At 40.9% G+C, this 20,558-nt stretch overlaps 2 protein-coding genes across 3 annotated transcripts in view; one reads left to right on the top strand and one right to left on the bottom strand.

Moving 5' to 3' along the window:
• Positions 1–1,328: 1,328 nt before the first annotated feature.
• TBL1XR1 (TBL1X/Y related 1) overlaps positions 1,329–20,558 on the top strand; it is a 106,040-nt gene continuing 86,810 nt past the window's right edge. For both annotated transcript variants that reach the window (XM_063442693.1, XM_063442692.1), the window contains exon 1: positions 1,329–1,823. The gene's annotated coding sequence lies outside the window, so the exon portion shown is untranslated. The remainder of the gene's footprint in view (positions 1,824–20,558) is intronic.
• LOC134586193 (peroxisomal membrane protein 11C-like) overlaps positions 15,956–20,558 on the bottom strand; it is a 47,948-nt gene continuing 43,345 nt past the window's right edge. The window contains exon 2 of the mRNA XM_063441691.1: positions 15,956–16,503. Within this exon, the coding sequence (XP_063297761.1) occupies positions 15,956–16,503 (548 nt within the window). The remainder of the gene's footprint in view (positions 16,504–20,558) is intronic.

Genomic DNA, 20,558 nt, shown 5'->3' with positions numbered 1-20,558 from the left:
CCTGTATCCAATGATGTCATGGTGCAATTCCAAAATGTGTCAAGTTCCTTCTCCACCAGCATCATGTCCGATTCTGCCCACATACGGTCCATTGTGTGTTTTGCTGCAAAGTGCTTAAAATACACATTTATTATGATTTCGGGTGAATTCCTAAGAACCGTGTACTTTTTTTTTATTTGACTACTTTTTCAGCTCACTTGCAATGCTTTGTAAGGCCAGATAAAAGTCCATGATAAGCCCAGAGTGATTGTATCACAAGGCTGTAGTAAAGTGAATTGCATAATTTAAAGGGACACTATAGGCACCCAAACAGCTTCATCGTATTGAAGTGGTGTGGGGGCATGTTCCCTGTCCCCCTTAGTCCTGCATTTTAAAACACTGCAGTTCTTGAGAAACTCATTGCAGTACTAAGACAGCTTCTACTGGCTGTGTACTAGACAGCCACTAAAGGCGTTTCTGGGACTTTACCGGACTCTAGGTCGCCTAAATCACGCTGGATGTCGCCAAGCTCTACATGAGGACATCAAGCACATTAGCCTCCCAGTCTGATGAGGAGGCAGATTCCTGACCCAGAGCCGGGGGACACTGGTGCTGGAATCAGGTAAGTGACTGAAGGGGTTTTAACCCTTTTATATTCCAGAGGAGCGCGAGTGAGAGTGGGACCAGAGGCCACTATAGTGTTAGAAATACAGATTTTTTTTATTTCTAACATTATAGAATCTCTTTAAGCTAAAATATTCAAGTTCTTATTATATCTCAGTTGCAGAATTTAGATATCTTGGACTATCTTTCACTATTCAATTTTCAATCTATTACAATTCAATGATTAGTGAACACACGTATTTGTGCTGAGATACACGATCCCACAAACGTCCTGCCACGTCGCATTTCAGATAAAATATAAAAATCACACACAAACCACTGCACACTTCCTTGTTAGTCTTGTAAACATTGCAAATTCTTCACAATAGACATTCCCCCCCCATTTTTCTGCTTGCTAGCGTAATTGAATATAGAAACATACAGCACCGAATAATAATAATTTAAAAAAAAAAAAAGGAAAAAAACTGTAATGCCCTGCACAATAAATAATAAAAATGCCATATAACATTGTCTTCTTTTTTTTTTTTTTTTTTTTTTTTTTTTTACCACAAATGTTTTATTGTAAATATATCTGTAACCACTGGTTATAAACATCTAATAAATAAAACAAAACAACTGGGGAAAAAAAAACACAACCCTCTGAAGATGAGAAAAAAAATAATTCAAAACCCACACAGTCTCCCATCCCCCACATGTTGTCAGGTGAGTTTAGGCTTTACTTTACTTTGTGCATTGGAGAACAGTGACAGAGAGGGAGCTGTGTGCCCTGCTCCATCCCTTTCTAAGCAGCACATATTAAATCCTATGAGCTGGTGTTTTTTCCCCCCTTTGGAATATGAGACTGCTGTGGCTCTAAGCTCCTGGCTGGCTGTGTATTGCTGTATGAAGCATTAGGAAGTGCCGGCCTACCCCACTTTTGCCTAGCTGGTCACCTCCCGAGTGTTGAGTGTCTAAGAGCCGTTGGCTGCACTGGAACGTTTGGCTCTTTCTCTTAGTAACAGCTTTTTACATTCTGCCTCAATTCCTCTCCAACCTAATCACTAGAAACTGCCCCCTCCCCCCATCATATATCTCCTGGATTTACCCCCCTTCTCTCCTTGCTGTGTACCCCTTACCCCTCCCCCCCCGCTCACACCAGGGTAATAACAGCATATTACCAGGCTTTGGGCTGTGTATCAGCTTTGGGAGGGAGCTGCTGCTTTATTCGCAACAATATCAAGGTAAGTCTCTAATTTCTTGGAAGGGGAGCACAGGGAGGTGTGTGTGACCGTGCCAGGCAGGGGGGTTAGTGGGGAGGGGTAGTGCATGCAGGGCAGTGAGAGGGGGTATATGCTGGGTGGGGGATGGGTAGTGTAATGTATATGATCTCCTCTTCCTACTTATGGGGAATGATGATGAGGAGGATTATTATTATTATTGCGATCTGTTTATCGCCCTGCTAGGCTGGCAGTGGCCCCAAGGCTTGGTCGGGGCACACACTGCATAGGTAAGGGAGGGGGTTGCCCCCAAATCTAGACATTTTATGATGGGGAATCCCTGACATAGGGGCTCACAGGCATACGATGAGTGGGGGAGGGGTGTAGTCCTAATGGCATGTTAACTAGTGGAGTGCTGGAAAGGTCCTGCTAAGCCCTTTTGTTTACAAGGCCCTTCCAGCAACGAAGAGGTGGACTGGCAACCCCTCCCCCCTCCCTGTTGCTTTCATTTAACCCTTTCTGCTGGTTTGCAATGCTCTATTTATATAAACAATTACCTTTAATGACTATTTGTATGCAACACATGTCTACAATAACGTGTGTGTGTGTGATAATGTTAATACCATGGCTAATGTAGACGTGTTGTGTAGAATTATATATTACCCCTCCCCCACCCAATACAAGGAGTGCACATTTGTGAAGTGTGTACAGCATGTACATATTCTAAATATGTGAAATATACAAGTACATATCCTGTAATAAATGTATGTAATATCAGTCCCAGGAAGCACATGGGGTCTTCTAACAAGCCAATCTACAATATGGTTGTGGGGCTAGAGGCTACTGTACAAGGCAGGGGGCAATATCTTTTACATTGTGATGTAAAAATACAACTTATTTTCCACCAGTGTATGCTTTTATTTATAACAGTGGTTACGCAGTTATTACTTAATTATTGTGGGTTATAAACTATAAAATGTATCTATTGATTTATAGACCGGAAGATAAATACAAATTCTTTCAGCAATTCTTCGGAACATAGATCTGTTATATTATTGATCAATGTATCCACAAACAAACGTGTGTGTGTGTGTATATATATATATGTGTGTGCGTGTATTTGTCAACATACAAGTCTATGGCAGTGTTGCACATTTATGCAAACGTATTTCACGGTGATGGAAAAATTCAGGTATGGAAAGAAAGATTAACCCTTCTGCCACTAGTGAGGCCTAAAGCCTATTGTGATGCAAACCTTACTTTTGTTTGAATTCTAAAAACCAAATGAAAGTGATGGGAGTTGTCAAACTATGCTTCAATGGGCCACAACTGGCTTAACCTAATGCAAAGATCTGTGTAGTTTAGTGCCTGACGAGAGCTCAAGGCCTGGAACCTTCAAGAACCAATACAGTGGGCAGTATATGCTTTTTTATTTTCACATCATAAGTATTTTGCAGTGTTGAGATTCATCTTACTCTCATTCAGGGATGTGAACTGTCTGATCTCTGTTACCAGTGGGTGACTGTGTCATAGTTGAACATAAGAAGGATGCTCCTTATATGGGCTGCTTGTGGTCATTGCATGCTTTCAGTAATGGATGTGACGTACTCTGATGGTTGTAGGAAAAAAAAGTGGTTCTAAATCTATACACAAATACTCTCATCTAACTGGACCAATGAATAGTAGTGTTTGGTCGGAGTCTAAATGTTCAAGTCGTGTGTGTTTCAGTGGTTAGTGAGTGCCACAGAACACAGATTGTACATGCGGCCTATGTTTTTATTGAACAAGTCCTAAATTTATTTTAGGAAGTATCCACATTAAAGTGTATGACATTTTTATTGAAGTTGAATCCGGTTTTTATTTTTGGTGTTTGTATAACATGTAAATTCCTATAAGTAAGGTTCTAACATATTCTGCAGCACTCTACAATATTAAAAATGGAAATAACTATTCAGGTAATTGCCTAACAAAATCATTTTGACAGAACCAAACTGTTGTAGTAAGGAACTTCAGTTTAAAGGGGCAGTTTAGCTATAATAAGGCACCATAACAACTTCTTCTTAAGGAAATTGATATGGTGCCAGGAGGCCCCTGGGTGCATTCTTACCTTCAGGGGTTAAACGTTAAACCTTTTTCAAACAGTTTAACCCCGAAGTTACCTCCAGCGCCAATCTCCGCTCCCCCCCCCCCCCACTACCCGACGTTATCCGGCTTCTGTAATTTCAGTTTCAGGAAGCATGGAGTGCAGCAAGGCAGGGGCTCCAGTGATTGGTTCAGAGCTTTCAACTGATGCTCTCAGCCAATCCGTGACTCCCCATTCACAAAGCAGGCTTGGAAAAGATGCCGCTGGGGGGAAGCTGAAATTGGCCCTGGTTCAACCATTCTAAAATGCTCTAATCCCTGAAGGTATAAATGTGCCTGGGGGCCTCCTGGCAAAATAACAACGTCCTTTAGATGAAGTTGTTTTGGTGCATGGTGTGTTCCCTTAATTCTAATTTCCTAGATCACACTCAATCTAAACATAGAATTAAAAAAAACAAAAAAAAACACAGAAACATGATGCTCTTAGAAATTGAAATGGCGTTATGCTTTAAGGTTTCACTTACCTGCCTGAAAATAAGATTATTAACTAATTATAGCATTAGGTAGATTGTCTCTATCAGATTTGAATGCCCACAACTTGGCTTAGAATTTTTTATTGTATCATATCAATTCTTGCCCCTTAAATATTTTCTCCCAGTCAGAAATTCTAGCCTGTAGCCATGTGACACAATTTTATGTTTGGAATTATGCTGTCTTAAGTTTAAAACTATTAGGGAATACAATGAGAGTTCTGCTGTTGTTTAAACATGTGACAATACATTGCGCAAGACCGTAATAGAGCTCTCTCATACACCTAACACGTGGGTGATATGGTTCATTTCAGTAACATATATATATATATATATATATATATATATATATATATATATATATATATATATATATATATATATATATATATATATATATATATATATATATATATATATATATATATATATAAATACTCAATAGTTGTCCTAGAGAAACTGTCATTTTAGGAAGCCACTTACAAAACATGAATAGAGAGTTAAACATATACATTTGCTTAAACTAAAGTAAAACTTGCTTACCACTTCTCAAGGTTCTGCGCTTGATTTGTCCCTAACTACACATCAACAATGGTTCCTCCTTCTATTCACTTTATTTTATAAATGAGTTGTTTCCTGAGTTGTTTCCTGGGTAATTCCCCTTTAAAGGGATTCTATAGTGTTAGGAATACAAACACTATAGAGCCCTATGGTTCTATTTTCCCTCATGACCCAACCCCTGTACTCACCCGATTCCAGCGCTAATGTCCCTCGACGCTCCACATTCTCTGACATCATCTTCCGGTAGGAGGACTTAATGGGATTTTCACTAATGTTGGATGTCCACATATAGAGAGTGAAGACGTCCAACGTCATTTAGTCTGGAAAACTCCTAGAAGCATCTGTAGTGACTGTCTCGTGGACAGACACTAGAGTCTGTCTTAAAGCTGCAATGTAAACATTGCAGTTTCTCAAAAACTGCAATGTTTTACAACTGCAGGAGTGAGATGAAGTGGTCTGGATGGCTATAGTGTCCCTTTTTAAGCAATAAGCACCACTTCAACAGCCTTACTTAATGTCAGGATATCCCTATCCTACATTCACAATTAACCTGTCACCAGTTTACACCCTCACATTGTCCAACCAATTAAATCTTATATTTTTAGTTTGGCTTTTCCCTGCCAATTAATACCCCAATTTACATCCATGTTTAAATAATAACAGAGATGTACAATGGTAATAAAAAATACAGTATGATAAATAATTGAAAAACCAGCAGGTAAGTATGGAGATTATCTGCTGAAACAATGTAGAATACATATTGGCGCCCCCACTGACTCTTCCTCTAATTTCCGGTGCCAAACCCTTTACGATAAACAGCAGAAACATATTTGGTTAGTTTTATTGCTCTACTGGTACATTATTATTACTCTTTGACAATCCACATCCGTGATTCTTGGTGACAATGTAGCAATTTTCGCACCATTACACAGGGTAACTCTACTTTTAAACAATGTATTAACTAATCTTGAAATTGTTGCAAATTAACAAGGGAATTGCAAAATATAAATGACGATCAATCTGTGACTGTCCCCCCAAACTAATTGCTCTTAACAATTATGTAAGATTCTTCAAATTGCTGAGTTTTAAAAAATGTTTTTATCCAGCCTAGTTTTAGAGGCAACTGGCAATTTTTGTTATATTATTAAACATTTATTATTTTTCTTGTATAGTCATGTGTCATCCTGTCTAATACTATGTCATGTTCTACTAAACGCAACATACAAAGTTCTCTATACTTGGTAGCATAAAATATTTATATTATTAGTAGATGCATATAATCTAACTGACATTGATTAGTATTACCAAGATGGAATGAAGAGAAGGAAATGTAAATGTTTTAATCAATAAAATAGAATGTCTGACCAGACCAGAAATGCAAAAAAAAAAAAAAAAAACACATAGTTTGCATAGTTGGTTTTACTTAGAGTTTTGTTCATTTAATTGTGTGTGTAACTTGTTTGGCTATTCCCAAAGGTTATTTTGCATTTGTTTTAAAACATTGTGTGTAGGTGTATGTTTGAGATGGCGTAACCAGTGCTCTCTTATAGAAAAGATTAAGCGTAACCAGGCCACAATGCCCATATTTTTCAGCTACCTACGGCTAAATAACAGGGATCTGTAATAAATAGATACAAGTTTTATAATATGGCAGCTAACTGTAGGGAGAGTTGTTATGTTTTTGTTAATTCTTAGTGTAGATGTTGATGTAGACCTCTTAAAGAGAAGGGTGTGAGCCATACCTCACTCAAAAAGCCTTGGAAGGCCAAAATGAATGTCCCAAGTTGCATGGCTAGCATTTGGGTTCTGGGCTGCTTTTTTGGGTAGGTAAGGCATGAACATAGTGTAGCTTTCATCTGCAATGTAATTGTTTTAATCAATAAAATAGAATGTAAATACCAGTAGCAAAAAAAATGTCTAAGCAGAAATGTAAACAACAAAACAAAACTTGGTTAAATAGAGTCCAACAAGTCAGTCAGCACCCCGCCATTTTTAAACTTCAACAGCCACCACTGATCGCTGTGGCACCATTCCACAACAATGGGAAGCCCTTTTTCCCCTAAGGGCTCAGTTGGTGGCAAGTAGGAGCTCCCTGTACATGCTGGTTGTAGCATGTACTGGGCTGTTGCTGGATGTCTCAAGCAAAAGACAACCTGAATACTGACTTCATCTCTGTGAAGTATGAGACAGGGATGCTAAAAGGTAGGGTTTGAAAAAGGTAAAGCAAACGGAAGGGAATGCGACCCAAAGATAATGTGTAGGAGTGCCCATCATGCTAGGTCTTCCTTTAGGGTTTTCAATGGTGGGGAGGGGGGGAATTGTTATTGAACAAATGTTTGGTAGTCACCATGAGCTGTATACCAAAATATATCAAGCTAGTGGTTTTCCACTGAAAAAGAAAGGACTGTGATAATTGCCCATGCAGTTTAATTTTGGGTGCTCTGTCTCAATGTATCATACTTTGACATATTAATTTTTAAGATTGCTTAGTGCGCCATATCTTTTATAAATGGGCGTGTCCATCTAAGTATATGGGGTCCTAAGCCGGTATGTTTTTTTTTTTTTTTAATTCTTTATTTTTCTTTGTGCATTTGAATACTTAACAGAGTAACCTGTGGTGCCACAACAGCAGTCACAGGCGTTTCGATGGAGTACATTGTTATGGCAAGGATATTCTGCACATTTTTGTATGAATAGAACAGGCTTGGAAAAATTTTTACGATTCAAACATATTAAGTACAAACATAAGTACAAGCTAGTTTTGCTCGTCTATTGTGTTAGGCCACGGCGGATATATCCAGCTGAAGACAATAAACGTGCTATGATTTTAACATATGTGGAAGTGATTAGAGTCGATTAAACATTGCTAAAGACGTCGGTTAGTATAAGCATTTTCACGGTTAGACATAAACATGGTGTTGAGACAGTGGTGTAGCCTTATTATCCAAGATCATCAATGTAGTTTACGTTAATATAGCGGTAATAGACAGAGGACTTAAAACAGCTAGGTTAGACGTGTCACCCTTTTGCCAGTAAGTGAAGAAACAATAACAGCAGTACATGCCAGCTGACATCTTGCGACTGATAATTCAAGATGTGTACACAGAATTGGTAAATTACCGTGTTGCTATAGAGTGAGCATAAACTATTGTCGACTGTGTTACCCTAAGTTACTAACGTGGGCAAGTCTACAACACGGTTAGTATATTTTAATGTAATAAAGTGGCGTTTGTAACTTCATGGTGTGTGTTGTGGAGAAAACCTTTAAAGTGAGCCGTGGCGGTGTCGCTAGTGTTACTAAACGTTTGCTTAAATAGGTTGGCAAGTTTAGGCATGCAAACAGTGAGTATGCAGTATATAGGTAATCTGGCTAAGTAGTTGACCTGGTTCTCTAAAAAACAGGCAAAAGGAAATCGTGCAACTATAACATATAAGCAATAAAAATAGCATGTGGGTAGAGGCAGGGTAGCGTTAGTTTCTGCATAGTTACATGCCCAGTCCCTTAGATATAGTGGGTGGCCCTCCTGGTGGTGTGCAGAGTTCCGTGGTCATGTAGTATACGTTTGGCTGGCTGAGCCTGGTCGTAGTTATTGGTAGGGCTAACGTTATTAAGCAAAAGTCTATGTCCAAGGGTATAGATTTGTTTACATGAATCCTCTATGTGTATCAGGATTCAGGGGTTGTCTGTGCCGGGATCATCACCGGAGCTGACCATCAGGCAGTCCGGGTCTTCTAACCCGCTTACCCTATTCCCAGTCTGTGGGTGTGCTGCAGGTCTTGGGCTTTGTCACAGCTCGTCATCCTATTGTAGTCCCTGGGTTTGCTATCTCCGGTTCGGGGATCGGTTTCAGCGGTGTTTCGTAGAGTGTGCAGCTGCTTAGTAATTTGTGTTACAGGGGAGTCCAGCAGCATGGTTGAGAGAGGAGTAGAGACTATGTGGAGTAGGCTGAGGAGGTTTGGGGGATGCCTTCTGAGTCTCTTGACTTTCAGGGTCCCAGGCTTTGGCTTAGGCTGCGGTTGCGACCGTGTGTGTAGTCCCCTGAGTGGTTTCTGTGGTGTTGCTTTGTTGCCGTGTGAGGCAAGAGGCTTGGACCGCTGCTTTGGTCGGGTTTTCCCCGTTTTCGGGTCTGGGTGCTTGGGAGGTGCTCTCCTTATCACACGGTGGGTATTTGCTGATTGTGGGGCGGGACAGCCCGTCCGCCACAGTGGTGATGCGGGTGGATAGAACTTACGTCGTAATTGCCGCCAGAATTCTTTAAAATGCCCGTCCAGCCGGGTGAGTATGTCTCCTGAGTGTGGGAGCCATGCTTCTTCCGTCACGTGGACCGGGCCGTTTTGTTGCTGGCCTGTGCTTGCGGTTTGTCCCTTTGGGCTCGTGCGAGTTAGCTCTCCCAGTGGAAACCAGGATGTAGCGTCCGACCCAGCAGGCTTGTATGTGGCTTGTGGTGCTGCGCCATACGCTCCCGCCATTTTGGAGGCCCCATCGCCCGCCTTGCTTGCATTAGTCGCGGGCATAGTCGGGGGGTGTCGGGCGTAGGGCTCCACTGGTGGCGGGGACCGGGATAACCCCCACCGGTCCATAGGGGGGGGAGGGAGTATTCCATGCCCACCGGTGGCTGTGTGCGACTTGCGGGAAGGCGGACGCCGTTCTCCGTCGCCTCCCGCTGTAGGCCCCATGTTGCCGTTGCGGTGTCCGGTAATCCCGGGTGTCGGGTTTGGTGTCACTCGGTTCGGACCGGTCTTCCCAGACCGATGGGCCCCCTTGCAGGAGGTTACCGGCATTTTGGCTCGTTTTGACCGCCGTTTTTGTGCCTATTATGCCGGAGCTCGTGCAGTGCACGTCTTCTCTGGTCGCTGGTTAAGCTCCGCCTCCTCAGCCGGTATGTTTTAAAGTAGAGAAAGGGAATGAAGGTGGACCCTATCAAAGGCCTTCTCCATGTTTGTGTAGAGGAGGAGTGCTGTATTGGGCAGGAATGTTGCCCTATGTATTGAATTGATTACTCTGGTGGTTCCATCCGTATCCACGCTTCCTAGGACAAAACCCATCTGGTCCGGACCGATTAAGCGTGGCATAAACTGTTTAAGACAGCTAAAATCTGTATGGTTTTAGAGCTGTAATGGCTACAATAAGGTCATGGAGGTGGAACGAGGCTCCCTGCACGACTGCTTTGCAGAATGCTAGGAATGGTGTAGTAAGAAACTTGTAACTTCTAATAGTCAGGCCATCAGGACCCAGAGCTCTGCGTTGTAAAGTGAACTCCAGAGCAGCCTGTAGCTTGTCCTGAGTGACAGCGGCTTCTAATCTCTCTCTGTCAGCTGGGGCTATGGAGGCAGTGCTCTGCGTTGAGAGGTACTTGTCAATGAGGTCTTGAGGTGCTAATGTGTCTGCCAGCTGGAAAGGATTCAGAATATTGTATAAGGTGAAATAATACTCTCTGAAGAGAGCGAGCATGCCCGCAGCTTTAGAGGGAAACTTATGCTATTCCCTGGTGCACACATCTCCTCTAATTGCTTCCATGTTACCCAATATGATAGGCAAAGAGGCGCCTAGGTGCACAGCAGTGGTTTGAAGGAGGTGAATACATCAGGGTAAAGCAACAAACTATCTCTGTAGCTGCTACGTAGGCTTCACATAATCTGTTGCTAGTAGAAATCTCTGCATTGCCATGGTGCGAGGAGTTTGTCGAGATGAACTATGCAATTTACACTTAAGCGCACGGCTCCTGAAAGAACAGGACACAGGATGGTGACCACCTTTGCCTCTGCCTAAAATAAATTAATAGTCTTCCCGTCAACCAGTTATGCCAAGCACTGTTGAAGTACACTTGCATGGGCAGACATGTGGCAGCTGACATTTTTAGTGTCACTTCAGAGGTGGGACCTCAGAGAGCAAATCAGAATGGTGGAAAAGAGGTCCCCGATCAGGATTGTCCTGCCAGATAAAGGATTGTTAATATATGCTACCAAATGGGTATTGTAGTCCTAGAAAAAGTGGATTTACACTTTAATATTTTATTTTGCTATTCTTTGTGTGTGGGTGCTAGTATGAAATTGTGTGGGTGCAACTGTGTTTGTGGATTAAATTGTATCTGTGTCAATGTGTGTGTATGCATGTTAATAATGTGCATCTGTGTATGCATATCAGTGTGAATCTATGCTTGCATGTTAAGGTGTTTCTGTCTATGCTGTGGATTAGTCTGTGTCTATCAGGGTTAACGAAAGTGAGAATTGTATGGAATTAAAAGTAAATTTCAAATTTAAACTGTACAAATTGGAAACAAAGTTAACTTGGAGATTTTTTCAGTTTGGATGCTTTGACCTTAAATTTGAAGTTTACTTTACGTTTCCAATAATTCTTACTTTACTAAATAACCTGGTATGTATACTTATCAGAACGATGCACTTGCGCTACACTTTTTTGGAACAGTTCCATGGTATCCCCAAAAGAGGGACACCAGGAAACAAAGTCGGGACGGCGAGAAAGGACCTTAATATCTGGACTGTTTCTTTGAAATCGGGATAGTTGGGAGGCATGTAATTAGGTTGTGTGTGAAGTTATGTATGCACCAGTGTGTGTGTGACTCATACAGAACTTGACACACAACCTAATTACATGACTCCCAACTATCATGTATGGAAGTCGACAACTCTGTGTCTAATTTTAAAGGTTTATGTGTGTGTGTGTGTGTGTGTGTGTGTGTGTGTGTGTGTATATGTATATATAAATCCAGAGAACCCCTGCACTCCAACTTAAATAATAGAAAAAATTACCTGGTGCTCTGGTGGCTAAATAGTATAAGATACAAAATTACCGGCACTCAAGGATTGACAGTACTTCAAATCTTTATTTATTTCGAAGACAAAAATCGACGTTTCAGCTCCTGACAGGAGCTTTCATCAGGACACAAAATATCAAAACACTGAAAACACTCTTATATAGGACAAACAATTACTACTAATGGGTACTTACCACCAGGTGCACTGCATTTGCGCTCGCCGCCGGAACCGCCGAGACCGCCTTCACAGACAACCTTACTTCCGGGTTTATGGTCATGTGATCCCCTAGGACGTGTCAATTAACCAGGCTGTGTGCGTTACTGGGGCAACACCAATGAACAATCTCAGGTGGTTGCTCCCAAAGTACCAGCGCCGGCGAGGACCAAATTTCTTTATGACACTTAATGTTGTCATGGCGACCAGGACGCGTTTCCGGCGAGCGTGCCAAAAGGCATAGAATCTAAATGAAAAACCTACAAGACACCTATCAGCATATAAATGTATATACATATGTAAAAAATGTGTATGAATAGTGGTGAAAAAATGGACAATGTTAATAAACAGTAAAGAGTGCATATAAATCCTCGGAACAGCAAACATAGAACTTGTGTAAAATATCAAAGTGATGTGTCTAGTATGTTAGAGTGATGAGTGAGGGGAGGCCCAAAGGCTGCAGAAATGTGAACAATATGTGTGTGAAAATAATCTTTATGTATGTATGTATATATATATATATATATATATATATATATATATATATATATATATATATATATATATATATATATATATATATGTGTCTTATTATGGATGTGTTTGTATGAATGAAGGGGGATGTATAGTATATGTATCCTGATGTGCGGGGCCATCTGGATGAAACACTGTTGCCTGGCTGTACAGTTTTGCAAACTGTTCTTTTACATGTGTTTTTTTTGTTTATAAATCTTTTATTCCTTTCTGCTATCTTTAGAATCTTTACATCCTATCTGTCTTCTTTTCTCGCTCATATCCCAGCTGTATCCCCTACCCATCTCGTCATTTTATCTTGCCCATCTATTTTTTTTTCTTTACCCTTTAAAAATTGCGCAAAGGCATTTTTAGTTAAGATTATTTTGAATATGCTTTAATTTGTACATTCTTGCTTCGGTTGCATGATAAAAATGTAAATTGAAAAAGGTCATAATTCATAGGAACTTGCTACTCTCTGCTTCACAGTGTGAATGAATTTTACTGAGTAATTCTTTAACTGCTAAAATGATTGGCACATGAGTGTGCGGTATACTTTTGCTGGATCTGCAAAGTCCAAAGCTAATGTGAGCTCTGAGATACTATAGCTAGGAGTCATTAACATTTTGGTAACTGTGGGGAACACTGATGGAATAAGTGTTCTTAGCATTTCTATAGTGCCAACAAATTCTCGGTCTCTGATTACATTAAGTAAATACAGGGAATTAAAAACTCATTTTGATAGACAAAAAAACAACAACAATAGAGTGTATTATTGGAGCACTAAATCTGCAATTTAGTAGGTAATTGAACATGTGAAATGCAAGAGATAAATCCTGTTTTTTTAGAAAATGAGCACCATATGTAAGAACAGGAGAAATATAATTCGCAGGGTTTAGATATTATTGAAATGAGTGTTTAATAAACAAACATCTTTAAATAGGGAAAATGTGAAAACACAGTGTGTAAATTGTGCAGGAATGTTGTAGTAAGTTTTAGAGGTACGTCTTGCACGTGAGGGGGATTTGATAACCTAAGTGAAAAGCAGTGTGACACATTCTCTCTTCATGAACCACAAACTGTTGATGTACATTGAAGACTGAAACATTTCTTTAAGAAACTTAAACAGGCCCTGTGATTGGACCGAATGCAACCCCTGTGATGTCAAAAGGGGCGTGGTAGACGCTGAACACTCCCCATAGAGATGCAGTGATTCAATGCATCTCTATGAGGAGATACTGATTGGTACAGAGCTGTGTTTTGCTGTGCAGTGGCTGTACCGGACCACGGGTAACCCGACCGATTACTTCCGCTAATATCTTCCTTCAGCCCGCTCAGGAACCACTTAAAGGACCTAGACACCCATTCCCCCAGTAACTGGACGATACACAGCTCTGGGGTACAACTGACAATGCTTTATTGGTACAACAAGGGGTCTCCAAACGAAACACGAAGCGAAACACGTTTGCGCCAATCAGTGCTCAGGGAGGAGAGAGGAGTTTTGCCGCCCAATCGGGAGAAAGGGTGCGAAAACAATTTGCGCCAATCAGCGCTCAGGGACGGGAGGTGTTTTGCCGGCCAATCGGGAGAAAAGATGCAAACCGATTTTGAATGGTAGCCCTTCTCCCATTGGCCGGTACGGACTTCCAGGCAGCCAGCGGGACTCTGTGGCGGTGAGGCCCACTCACAGTTCCAGGGATTCTTTGCTGGCTCGTGTCTCTCTCTCTGGTGGATATCTCCACTCAGGTAGCACCAGAGAGAGCGCTCTCTGGGCAGCCACTAGCCCGGGTAGTGATCAAGCTCTTTTAGGATTAGGTTAGGGTGATCCGAATCGCCAGTACCCCTGACAGTATAGTGTTTTAAGTCACGTGTGCTGGGTGTGTAGATTAGTGATGTGGACTCCTATTTGATCTAAGAACATGATTCTTATATTATAAGGCCCTGAATGTTTTATTATTGTCTTTAGGCACAGCATGGGGGGTCTCTGTGAAGGTGTTGTCATGCAGACACAGCAATGCTCTGTAATCAAAGGGGTTTTCCTTCCTGCCAGAACAGAAAAAAATGCCAAACACAACAAAAAAGACAGAGAATTCAGGTTACAAAAGCAATTCAGGTAAACCCCGTTGATCCTGTGCCAAAACTATGACAACATGCATGACTTTTTTAATTATAGTCCCATAGCTGACTCTATTTTACAAGATAGAACCCCTACCACGGTGCTGTGGATAGAACAGAAGGTAGTGGTGTAGGTTAATGGCCCAAACACTAACAATTTTTAAAATCCAGTCATATAGTGTTATACACATTTCCCCGTAAGTAGAAACCACAGGGTCCCGGTGCGAAAAGTGGCCTAGGGCCTCCACATGCACCTCCTCGCCCCCCCCCCCTCCATTTGTATAACACATACAGATACATACACGGACACACATGCTAATACACCGACACACAGAATGACACTTCTACAGATACAAACACTGACACACATGCGGATACACAGACAGACAGACATAGACACAGACACACATGCAGTTGCACATACACAGAATGGCACTCATACAGATATAAACAGCGACACACATACATAGGGGCAAATACACATGCAGACACATACGCATAGACGTACAGATACACATATGCAGAAAAGCAGATACACATACAGACAGATACACATAAAGACATGCATGCAGATACACATACACACTTAATGACAAACATTCAGATACACATACAGGCACACATGTAGGCAAACAGATACACATACAGAAACACACACACACCCATAAATACTGATACAGACATTCTCTATCTCACACACACACACAAACTTAAACATATTTAGTGACTTCCCTGGGGTCCAGTGGCTGCCTCATGCTGATGGGAGTCAGAGCTCCCACTCTGACTCCCTCCTCTCCTCCTGCCCGGCGCTCTGTTGGCTGGGAGGAATTGACAGCTTCCTCCCAGCTCTGACATCACTGGGGCCCGGTCGCGCTCTTAAAACTGAGCAGTGATGACTGGGCCCCAGGAAATCCATTGCCAACCGATGAGCTCCTTCAATGCGGCCCGGCAGTTTTTCCGAGTTGCACCAAAATGCTTGCGGTCACAGGGGGTCCACAGGGCAGCTGCGACCCCTGCAGTTCCGCCAGTGGATGTATGCCTTGTGTGAAGGGAGAAACACAGTTCTTGGGATTTAAAAGCTGCACAGGCAAAAGAATAATGCAGAGCTTTATTGCTATTATCAGGGCTCCTTCACAGAAAGAAATGTGGAAAATGTGCTATCTGCATAAATACGAAGGAGTTCCCACTACACTAAAATGCTTGTTTCAATCTAGCGGTTAAATTATTACTCCAAGCAACACGACCACTTGAGTGTTTTAAATTGGTCATGTATGTGCAACACTTCACTTGTAGTCTGTATGTGCAGCGGATAAGCAGCTTATCTGGGATTTTATTTCTCCTCTGGTTTTTGGAAGATTCTTCCTGTTACCGAAATGCAGGATACTGGGTACCTCTTTTTGGAGCTTTATGGTGCTTTTCTCTGTGTCTTGTGAGCTTGAGTAAAATTCTGAAAGATCGTAGAATTCCTAAAAAAAGAGAGAGGCCACAAAGTGCAGTACTGGCTGTCCACCACTTATCAGATTTCATGCGGATAACACCAGCATCTGCAGCCCATGCCATGTGCTCACAAGGGTAGTAGAGCTGGTCAGCAATGTTACCAATGACCGATATCCAGCGGACAAGACAGTCCTCTTCCCTTTTCCCCAGACCATACTTCATTGAGTAAGCTAGCATGGCCAGATCATCAAATAAACGCAGTACTGTTCGGCAGAGGCTAAGCTGAGAAGCCACAATAAGGAGGCTTCTTTCCCAATTCTTCTTCTCTCCATTCTTCTGCGTCATGACTCCACCGAACAGTTGGCAGCTATAGCATAATGTTCGCATCACTCTGTCTCTCCCTCTATACGACTCCAAGACATTTACCAGTCCAGTCACGGACTGGACTGGTAAATGAGATAAGATAAGGCAAGGGACTAATGAAAGTATTTAGAAAATTGGGCAGACTTCATGGGCTGAATGGTTCTTATCTGCCGTCACATTCTATGTTTCTATGTGCAACATTTCAGTTTGAAACTCTGCCCTCATTGATATAGCACCCCTTTCCATAGTGAGCAACTATCATTCGCATAGAATGCTGGAGATAGTTTACCTGTGACGGCACGATTGACTCCTTAATCCATCCTTCGTTCTCCAGTAAAGCAAAGTGACATCACAGGAGGAGGATCAGGCAGCCTGGAGAACTTGGCCTTGCTGTGGATCCTAGGGAATAATTTTTTTTCTGTTTTATGGGATGGGGAGGGGGTAGCACCAAGCTAGGAAAGTTTACTCCATCCAAAACCATTTTATTAAATCACTGTTTTTAGTTGGAGTAACCCTTTTTTAATTAAAGGAGCCACTGCAGCGGCTAAACATGGAGACTCATTTAGATCATTTGAGGAACAGTGTTTCCTAGCCTTGTTAAAAAGGCACACAGACTATCCAGATTTTGTTTGTATTTTTTTATAGGAACAGAATTAGGAAGTGCTTAAATCCAGGATTGTTGTTGTGCCTTGAGAAATGGGTTTTGGAACCAATGCCCTACAACATACAAGAAACTTAAGAAGTCTCCTTTTAATTTTTTTATGCATTGCACCCTGAAGGTACATGACCAGCCTGTTGGATAGATGATGCAATTAGCCACAAAATATTATATCTGCTTGTGAGACAGAGCTCATGATGAGGCCTGAAAAACTTTTTTGTAATAAGAAAAAGAACAGAAGGAAAATATAGCAGGGATATTATGTGATGTTGGGTTTTCCCACTGATCACAACCTACAACGGGCTGATGTTATCATCAAAACATACAATAATCAAAACCTTTATTTTTATGAAATTGCAAGATAGTTACAAGTCGTTTGTACATGATTTGTACGTCTGATTCAAATATTGTTTCAAACTGTTAAAACAAATTGTGCACAATTTTAAAAAGATCTATTTCTTTATATGATTTTGTTTTTGTACCTAGAAAGTACATGAAAAGAAAATTACAATAAAGTAGATTAAAGGGGCACTTTAATCACCATAACCACAGCAACCTGCTGCAGGTGTTATGGTTCCAGGAGCTCTATGCCTAAAAACCATATGACACAGAAGCAGGGGTAGGTGCCAGTTTAACACTAACTGGTGATCCCCCCCTCATATGTGGTTCAGAAAAAAATATCATAACACAGCAGAAAATGCTGGCAGTTGAAACAAGCAAGCCCTTAGAGTAAGTCTATGTACGGGGCAAAAAACAATTAAATTGTTTTTTTTCTCATTCAGTCCATTTCAGGACAGTGTCCAGGGTATAAATCCAAGTTCTCGCCTAAGGAGTTGAATTTCACAGTCTTCTCTATGTGGTGATATAGGTATATAATCTCTACCTATAAACCTGAGAGAGGGAAGTGGATGACCGACTTCCACAAATATGTCCCTTGAAAACTGGCTGCCATAATCCTTTCTCTTAAGCCGTTCGAACTTAACCCAATATAGACCAATCTGCAAGGACAGGTGATTTTGTATATAACGTGTAGTCATGCATGTAATGCGATGTCTGATCTTAAATTCCTTGCCAGATCTGGGATGGGAAATTGACTTGCCAATTGTCATAGAATTGTAGGCAGTACAGTTCAGACACTGATAGCACCCAGTGTTTGCGTTGGCAGGTTTTATTCTTAATAAGTGAATATTTGTCTGTATGCAGCAGTCTGTCCCTTAGGTTGGACCCTTTACGATGACTAATCATATGGGGAAGTTTAAATATTGGAGGAAAAAATCTTTCCGGAGTATCTCCCAATCTTTTGCAATAATGCCTGCCAACGCAGGAGAATTTGTGTGGAAGGTTTGTGGAAATACTAGCCGATCTCCTCCTGTTTTCTCAGAATGCTTTAAAGGTTCATTGGAACTTTGCTATGGCTGCTGATAAGCACGTTTCAAAATGTTGTTTTGTAGAGTCCCATTCTAGAAACTTCTCATACATTACCGCTACCTGTGCATCTGAACAAGTTTCATCAGAATTGTTGCGCAATACAATTAGGAATTACTGTTTAGGTAGAGACTCCTTCAATTTCTTCAGGTGAAAAATGGATGCATGTAACCGGGAATTATGATCAGAGTGTTTAGAGAACAGCGTGTAGCCAATGCTGCCCTCAATGAAAATCAGTAAATCCAGAAATTCAGTTTGATCATGCCTATAACGATAGGTGAATCTCACTGGTGATGGCACTCACGTCCAGTCCAGATCACAAAAACATTGTCGATGTAGCGCAGGTATTTTAAAAAAATATGACCCATATTTTGACAGTATGTATTCCTGTTCATAAGCTTAAAGTATGGATTAGCCTACAGGGAGACCATTGGTGCCCCCATTAAAATGCCAGTTTTTTGAATATAGAAGACACCATCAAATCGGAAGTAGTTCAAGGTGAGGCATAGCCTGAACATCTCTAAGATAAAGCCCTGAGGTGGGCTTGTCTATTCCTTGTAGTTTTGCAGCAGAGTTTACATCACCTGTATACCTGTTTGATGGCGAATCATGGTATGCAGGAAACTTGCATACATCACAGCCAATATGATCTCTTGTTCAATGAATTTGCTCGAATAAAAGCAATTTAGAATTCCAAATCTTGTGAGTGTGCTCTGTTAATGTCTGAAGAAATACTAATCAATATGATAGTAGGAACAACACTGATGTTAGAGTAGGGGAGTGAGTGGGGTATCATAAATAGCAGACGATGTGCCTGAGAGGCAAAGGTGCAGATTAGTTGAGAATAGCCAGAAGAAGTAAATAAACAGAGGAGAGTCAACATTTGATTTAAAGAGACTCTCCAGTGCCAGGACAATATCAGTTTTCCCGACACTGCAGAACCCCCTCTCCCTCCCATCCCCCCATCCCATGTTGCTGAAGGTGTTAAAACCCCTTTAGTGACTTACCTGAATCCAGCGCCGATGTCCCTCGGCTCTGGGTCAGGCTTCGCCCATGCTCCTCCCCTGCCAGCCGGCGTGGGGACCTAAACTGTAATAATTACACTTGCAGGGTTAAGGGTGGTGGGAGTTGGCACCCAGACCACTCCAATGGGTAGAAGTGGTCTGGGTGCCTGGAGTGTCCCTTTAAACTATCATATTGATCAATAGTTCTTTAGACCAGAGGAAGAGAGGAAAACTCTTGAAAGCTTATCTTTTAAGTATTATGTTAGTCCAATAATAAGGGTATCATTGCTTATTGCAACACTCTGATATTTTGGCATTTAAACTACTATAAGCATATACAGATAATTACAAAAGTATCTAAAACAAACCTAACCAATTGAATCGTTTGTAAATGTATTCGCGTCATCTAAAATACGTAGAGGAACTACCCCACATTATCGCTATTTCTCGGGCTAAGTAAAAAAAGACAAACGGAATTTAGTCTAAAGTTTATTTAGGCTCTATTTAATATTTTAGGATAAACTCTTTAAAATTATTATTCTTTTCAAATATTAAAATCTCAAAATATTTTAATATAAAAATATCAAAATACAAACTTTGAATATTTTTAAATTATATTAAATCATTTTAAAAGGTTTATAAAAAAAATTATTATTGTTCAACAAATGTACAATTTTACAATGGATTGTTCAATACCAATTTTTATTATTAACCATTATTTTGGCTCTACTAGTGTTCATTTGCACATTCACAAGACTTAATACCTAACCAAGTTCATTTTGTTAACCTTGGATAGCAGGAGATTGCATTTCTGACACCCCTTCATATTGATTCAGCTTAAAAGTTGAATGGAATCCTGATTTGCTTCAGTGATCTTTGTTCTATGAGAAACTGTGATCTATTGCTTCTTTATTGATCCTTTCTTACAGTTCATGTAATGTAGTTTTTCACAAGTTCATGACTAGTGCATTTTTACTGTACATTCTGTATGACATAATTAGAAGCGGTGCTTATGATATGGAAACTATGAAAATTGTACTTTAATCTTTCTTTCAAATTCATTACTTTGTGTTATCAGGAA

The sequence above is a fragment of the Pelobates fuscus genome, chromosome 2 (assembly GCF_036172605.1).
Source record: "Pelobates fuscus isolate aPelFus1 chromosome 2, aPelFus1.pri, whole genome shotgun sequence".
In the NCBI taxonomy this organism is placed as follows: domain Eukaryota; kingdom Metazoa; phylum Chordata; class Amphibia; order Anura; family Pelobatidae; genus Pelobates; species Pelobates fuscus.
This window is presented reverse-complemented; position numbering and strand designations above follow the sequence as displayed.